Below are 7580 nucleotides of genomic sequence, written 5' to 3'. Positions count from 1 at the left end.
TTAACTTACTCCTTGTCTTAAAATGGTTGAAAGCCCTGTTAAACTAATAACCCAAGCAAATGCATTGCCTTATTATCAAGTAAAAAATACATTATAAGAACAAAAACTCGTACAATTAGTCGCTGACTCTCGCACCTAAAGGAAGTTCCAATCTTGCATGGCTTTCGTGTACATATCATATGCCTCAAAAAAATTTCCCAACAACCCCTCCTACACAATTTGTCATCACGCCCATATATATATACACACACACAGAGACACAAAAATTCAAACTCTCTCCAAACCATCTCAACGTACATATCATACATAATTAGTATCAAAGACATGGAAACCCTAAGCTTGGCTATGGCGGTCGGGGCTGTTTCGGCGGCGTACCTAGTGTGGTTCTGGGCCCTGGCTCGCGGGCTGAGCGGGCCGAGAGTGTGGCCCGTAGTGGGAAGCCTCCCGGGCTTGTACGCGAACCGGGCCCGCTTCCACGACTGGGTCGTCGACAACCTCCGATGCACCACCACCGCCGGCGCGTGCACTTACCAGACGTGCACGCTAGCCCTACCCCACGTGGCACGCCGCGGCGGGCTCTACACGGTGACGTGTCACCCCAAGAACCTCGAGCACGTGCTCCGGACCCGCTTCGACAACTACCCCAAGGGTCCCACGTGGCAGGCGGCGTTCCACGACCTCCTCGGCGGCGGAATCTTCAACTCGGACGGCGACGCGTGGCTGGTCCAGAGAAAGACCGCCGCTCTCGAGTTCACCACGAGGACGCTCCGCCACGCCATGGCCCGCTGGGTGAGCCGAACCATCGCGGTCCGTCTCTGGCCGATCCTCGACTCCGCCGCCGAGTCCGGTCAAACCCCCGTTGACCTTCAGGACGTGCTTCTCCGGCTGACTTTCGACAACATCTGCGGGCTGACTTTCGGGCGGGACCCGGAGACCCTCTCCCCCGGGTTCCCGGAGAATCAGTTCGCCGCCGCCTTCGACACCGCCACCGAGGCGACCCTCCAGCGCATGCTCTACCCGGGCTTTCTGTGGCGGCTCCAGAAGCTTCTCCGCCTCGGCTCCGAGCGGAGACTCAGAGAAAGCCTCGACGTCGTCGGAAGCTACATGAGCGACGCCGTGTCCGCCAGGAGAGAGAGGCCCTCCGACGATCTCCTTTCGCGGTTTCTTCGGAAACGCGACGCCGACGGTAAGCCCTTCCCTGCGCCGGCGCTGCAGCGGATCGCGCTCAACTTCGTCCTCGCCGGAAGAGACACCTCCTCCGTCGCGCTCAGCTGGTTCTTCTGGCTCGTCATGAACCACCCCGTCGTCGAGGCCAAGATCGTCGCCGAGATCGCCAGAGTCCTCGGCGAGACCCGGGGCCGCGGAGACTCTCGGGCCTGGCTCTCGGAGCCGCTGGAGTTCGACGAGGCCGATCGGCTCGTGTACCTCAAAGCGGCTCTCGCCGAGACTCTCCGGCTATACCCTTCGGTCCCGCAGGACTTCAAGTACGTCGTGAGCGACGACGTGCTTCCCGACGGGACGTTCGTCCCCGCGGGGTCCACCGTGACGTACTCGATATACTCGGTGGGCCGTATGAAGAGCATCTGGGGAGAGGATTGCAACGAGTTCAAGCCCGAGAGGTGGCTCTCGGAATCCGGCGACCGCTTCGAGCCGCCGAAAGATGGTTACCGGTTCGTGGCGTTCAACGCCGGACCAAGGACTTGCCTCGGGAAAGACTTGGCTTATCTTCAGATGAAGTCCGTCGCGTCGGCGGTGCTTCTCCGGTACCGGATTTCCCTGGTTCCCGGCCACCGGGTGGAGCAGAAGATGTCGCTCACCTTGTTCATGAAGAACGGGCTCAAGGTTCACCTACGCAAGCGGGACCTAGGGGCGTTTTCGTGATTTCGTAAAAGGGTAAATTTAAATTTATTATTGGTCGTTGAAATTTAATTGTAAGAAGAAGAAGAAGAAAGGGAAAAAAAAAATATGTTACGTCATACTTTGTTTAATTTCTGTTATGTTCGTTGGGGTTGAGTTTTCGGATACAGTTTGCTTATCTAAGTTGGACCGATTTGTGTATTTTTCTATTTTGTGTAAATGATGGTGGTCTATGTCACTTGTCATGTGTTTATTATATTATTGATTAATAAAAACTATTCCATTTTCATTTTTCTTACGTGTGTCTCTGATTGTTTGATAACAAGGAACAATTCAGGACATAAACCCATGAAACGTCGTACGTAGAAGAATAGGTGAGCAGTCAAACATAATAAATAATTATTATTAATAAAAATTAACATACCAATATCTTACCAAGAAAAAACTCGTTTTTGGCTAACTCTAATTGAGCCATGGCGTGAAAAAAACAAAAGGATTATTTTTTACAATATTGATAACCGAATGAAAGAAAGAAAATAAAGTGTTCGCTCACCAGTATTTTTTTTTTTTCTAGCTCGGTTAGCGTGGTCCAATAAACTATGACTATATATAACATATTCTTGGTGACTATACTTGACCATTATACTTTTCTTTTTTGGGGGGATAAATACTTGACCATTATACACTAGCAACGGATATTTGTTGAACAAATCATTCCACATATAAATATTTATAATAATGTTACAGAATAACAAAATTGACGTGTGGATTGAGCTGGGCTTGCGTATTGAGCCAGGCCCAGTAAGTTGACGGAACCTTGATTTATAATGGCTTAAGCCCAAACTAGTGTCAGTCAAGATAGCACAAGGCACATTTTAGCGTCTTGGCCCTATAGCTTTTGTCCATACGAGTGAAACTAATGTGTTGTCGAAAATGTTTATACATGACGATTTATAATTTTTCTCCAAGTTCTATCCAATGTTTTACGGGAAATTGCTCTAAATAGAAGTAAAAAAAAGTGTTTTTACTTTTTTGGATTTTTTTTTCAAAAGGTTACAAATATGACTTATGAATTTAAAATGAATTATGTAATTACAATTTTACCCTTCTTTTTATTTTTTAATTACAGTTCCTTATATTCCATTTAATATATTTTTTTCCTTTTACTCTGACTATCTCACTTCCTCTCTCTCTCCCCACCATTTTTCTCCTCTTCTTCTTCTTCGATCTTGTTCCGGCGAAGCATCTGGCGATGAGATCGTCGGCCGCCAGCGCGGCGACGCTAGGGATGATCTGGTCTTCTTCGGTCTCCGATCTGCGGACTGGTCTTCTTCGGTCTTATGTCATCCGAATTCTCGTACCCTTGGCTATTACCCTTGGTGTCTTCGAAAGTGAGCTGATCATCAATTGGATGAAAAAGTCCAAAGAAATCACACGGAGGAGTCCCAGAAGGAAGAGCAGAATCGTCGAACGGAGACTCCTCCGGTCGGCCATTGGAGCGCGGTGGTCCGCGGCGTACTAGATGAAGCCATTGTGCCTGTGATGGGTACGGGCAGCTTTTCTTCAACTTTCCTCGCAAAGCTTCTGCCGAATCTCATGTGATTCGTGTGAATCCGGCGAGAGCTAGAAGGAGAAGGAGACGGAGAGAACGTTTCGGTTGACCCTACTTGATGAGACGTTGGAGGCGAAGAGAACGTTTTTTTAATGGAGAATCAATTCTCAGTTTACAATAAACCAGTACTAATACACTACTTACGTACATACAACAATCGAATCCACTGTCGTGTTACGTAAATCACCAATTAAATTATTTGACGTCTCCTTTTTCCCTTGTACACTTCCCAGATTTGATTCGCTCTCAGATGTCACTTGAAAGTCAACGACTCCAAAGACGGATTGCGCATGAAGCTTATACAATTTAAATAAATTATAAATCTTGAAAGTGGAAGGGGAAAAAAAACTGCAGTGTCTTTACGTGACACAAAATGGTGCGCACTAATTCTAAAAAGATTAAAAAAAATGATGCGGGACCAGAAAACTATCACATACACAGTTTAATTTATTCATGCAAATATAGAAGAAACGCATATAAGTGTTCTGTCGTAGTTTTTAGTTATCTTTTCAGTAAGTAGACAATTGATGATGATAATATCTATGTTTCTTATGCCAAACACAAATAGAAAACTAGTAATAATATATTTATCGTACTACTCATATGTCTAAATCAACCTCACGGCAGATACTAGAAGTTACAATTTCACTTCAAGTACTTCGAAGTATAGAATTCAAGTTCAGGGGAAGAAATAAATGCCCATTAGTCCGAGTACATCACGAGAAGTTCAAACATTTCTTGTAAAGAAACTTTCCTCGAGAAACATAAAATATTTTGTTGGCTTTGTCTTGTATTATTTTAAGAAAATTCTCATGAAATTTTTAATCTTTTTTTTTTTTTCATTTACAAATTAGTTAGGATTTTTAGATTTGTAACTCATTAACCATTCGTTAAATTCCATCAAAATGTCCTATTTTGTGACTGGTATGTCACGAAAATGTATTGTTTCGTGACTTAAAGTGTATTGTTTCGTGACAAATAAGTCACGAAATCCCCATTTTTCGTGACAAATAAGTCACGAAATCCCAATTTTTCGTGAAATAGAAGTCACGAAATCTCAATTTTTCGTGACGTAGAAGTCACGAAATTCCTATTTTCAGTGACATAGAAGTCACGAATCCCCATTTCTTCGTGGCAAAGCCGTCACGAATTCCCGGAATTTCGTGACAAAGAAGTCACAAAGTCCGAGCCAATTACGTGAAATAAATGAGAGATTTTTCTTAAAATTACATAAAAGTATCCAATTTCGTGACTCGAATGTCATGAAAACGTACTGTTTCGTGACTTGAAGAGTTTTTTTTCGTGACAGCTACTGTGAAATCCCAAATTTTAAGCTTAATTAAAAAGCTAAAATTTTGGTGTTCGAGTGACGTTATTATTATTTTTTTTAATAAAGTAGTAGTGAATGATTATATTTTTATGTGATAGTTTTTGAAGTTTTTCTTTCAAGTATGCTTTAGGATTTTTTTTATTTTAATATACTCTTTAAAATACAAATTATGGATATATATATATATATATATTTTGTGTACAAATTATATATTATAATTAAGTTATGTATATATGTTATATATATATATTATATGATTATATATATTAATTATTTTTTTTGTACGTATATGTATATATATAATTATCATATATAGTATATGGATATATATATATATGATTATATATATATATATGATTATGTAATATAAGATATTATATAGTATGCATAGTAGTCACGTGTGATAAGGTTATATATATACGTATATATATATAATAAAAGTAAAAATAATTATTATTATTATTTTTTTTAGAAAATAAGTAGGATTAGGGTTTGGGCTTTTAGGATTTGGGCTTTTAGGGTTTAATTAAGTCCTATTTAAGCATCCCATCCTCTTCTTCTAACGCTCTTTCTCTGCTCTCTCTCCCCATCCCTCTATTGGCTTGAAAAATTCGCAGCTCTTTTTAGGTATGCTTCCTTTTCTATCTGGTTCGGATTTCTTGAAAACGATTTCTTAAAACTCTTGTGCTGGTTTCAAAAAAATTGTTTTTGCGTTGATTCGTTTTGGAAAAGTTAGGTTTATGTCTCTTCTATCTAAATCTTTAATCGAAAAATATTTTTATGAAATACAGAATATTTTATGATTATTTTCAAATCAGCTCACAGAACTGAGATCTATTCCCGATTTTCAGACTTTAAACGCTTACTGTGTATTCAACAAATTTGGTTTTGCGTTGATTCTTTTTGGAAAAGTTAGGTTTAAATGTCTTCTATCTAAACCTTTAATCGAAAAATATTTTTATCAAATACAGAATATTTTATGATTATTTTCAAAACAGTACGCAGACAGTTTTTGACAAAAATTTTTAAGTTAGTTTTAGCAATTCTTCTATTTTTAATAAATAGTTAAAAAATTATTTTGGCCGTGATGCCTTTACAAAAAGTGATCCAAATTATGTTTTATACGTACTGGAATTTTTACAGAAGTTTTCTCAGAGTTTTAATTTTTTCACCGAAACCCTAATAGCCAAGGGTATTTTCGTAATTTCACGTTGAATGTCGTTTCTGTAAACTTCCAGAACCTAAAGTATGTCTTGAATATTTTTCTAAGCTGATCCCGGTAGTCTTTTATCCCTATTAGGTTTCAAGTAGTTTTGAGCGTCATTTTTCCTTCGACGATCTACGATCGTAACCTTCGATATCCAGGTGAGAATAATCTCACTGCAACACAGATTAGTTCAAAATAAATTTGATGAGTGTTTATTCATGATATGAATTGTTTATAGATTTATATGTTTGAGTATGAGATTTGTTATTTGATTGCGTGACTAGTTGAAGTAGTATGTGATTTATGTGTTGTATGCCATGTGGTGGTATGTTAAAGTAGATTTGAGATACATGTTTTATTCTAGTCACGTTTTTGTATGAGGTTATATATATAAAAAATTTATGCTCATGTCATATCAGTATGTAACGTAAGATTCAAAGTGAAAAGATAAAGTTAAGCAAGGGAGTCATACCGCCTCGAGCTACGGAGGTATTATGGAGAATTTCTCGGGCCGAGGCTCAAATAGGGAAATTTCTCGGACCGAGGCCCTAATAAGTTTATTAGCTAGATTGAGCGAAGTGTGGGCTTTGCAACCCCATATATTCGTCTCTAAAGTGATCACTGAAATAGGTATGACTACCCTAGGGGCACCCCGAACTAAAAGTTGATAGGAGCAAGAAAAGAAAGATCAAGTCATCAATTAGTTTAAAATACTAATAACCGGTTCATGCATTGCATTACTCTTTTTTGTGAGCTTTATATTATTCTCGCTGAGCGTAAGCTCATCTCTTCGAAAAAAATATACGTCTGTGTTGTAGGTAAACAACTTGCAAGGAACTGAGCAGGGTGGACTAGCGGCGTCGATAGCGAGAGGGCGGGTCATGGTTTCCATTCACGAAATAAGTCTTCCGCTACAAGTTATTAAGAAATAAATTTTAAGGTTTTTGTTTTCTTTATTAAGAAATAAGTCTTCCGCTACAAGTTAAGATTTTCTAGTTCATTAAAGTTATTTTATGGATTACGTTTTATTTTTCTAGTATGTTGGTTTAAATTGAGTATCTCATAGTTTTCATATTTGGTTAAGTACTTCTCAAGATATTTTGAAATGCAATCTATATGTTTCTTTAATGCTTTTGTTTCTTTTTAAAATCTTTAAAATTTTGGTTCACCTTTGTACGATGCGTTTAAAAAAAAAATTCCTCCAAGTTTTCTAAAGGATTTTCTTAAGTTTTAAAAAGTAAGATAAGTAAGACGGTCCGAAAAGTCGGGTCGTCACAGCTACGTCACAAAATCTCAATGTTTCGTGACAAGAAGGTCACAAAATCCCCATTTTTCGTGACAAATAAGTCACGACATCCCAATATTTCGTGATATAGAAGTCATGAAATTCTAATTTTTCGTGACATAGAATTCACGAATTTTCATTTTTTTTCGTGATAAAGACGTCACGAATTCCCAGTCAATTACGTGAAACATGCTCTCTTTTGCTCCTTTGAACTTGTTCGGTCCTCATAAACTTTCTTCTACACTGTTAAATGAGTTGATTTGGAGGACTAACAACGCTAATACATCAT

General features: G+C 39.4%; 1 protein-coding gene across 1 annotated transcript; it reads left to right on the top strand.

The window, feature by feature from the left end:
* The first annotated feature begins 296 nt into the window (after positions 1-296).
* LOC149381779 (cytochrome P450 86A1-like) lies at positions 297-2153 on the top strand. Its single transcript, XM_089600771.1, has one exon. It carries the CDS (start codon positions 325-327, stop codon positions 1879-1881), a length of 1557 nt encoding a protein of 518 aa, XP_089456897.1. The 5' UTR covers positions 297-324; the 3' UTR covers positions 1882-2153.
* Positions 2154-7580: the final 5427 nt, after the last annotated feature.

Source organism: Urtica dioica, chromosome 11 (genome assembly GCF_054948205.1).
Source record: "Urtica dioica subsp. dioica isolate 48M chromosome 11, U.dioica_male_clone48M_v1_H2, whole genome shotgun sequence".
NCBI classification, from domain to species: domain Eukaryota; kingdom Viridiplantae; phylum Streptophyta; class Magnoliopsida; order Rosales; family Urticaceae; genus Urtica; species Urtica dioica.
Note: the sequence above shows the minus strand (reverse complement) of the source record. Positions and strands in the feature narration are given on the sequence as shown.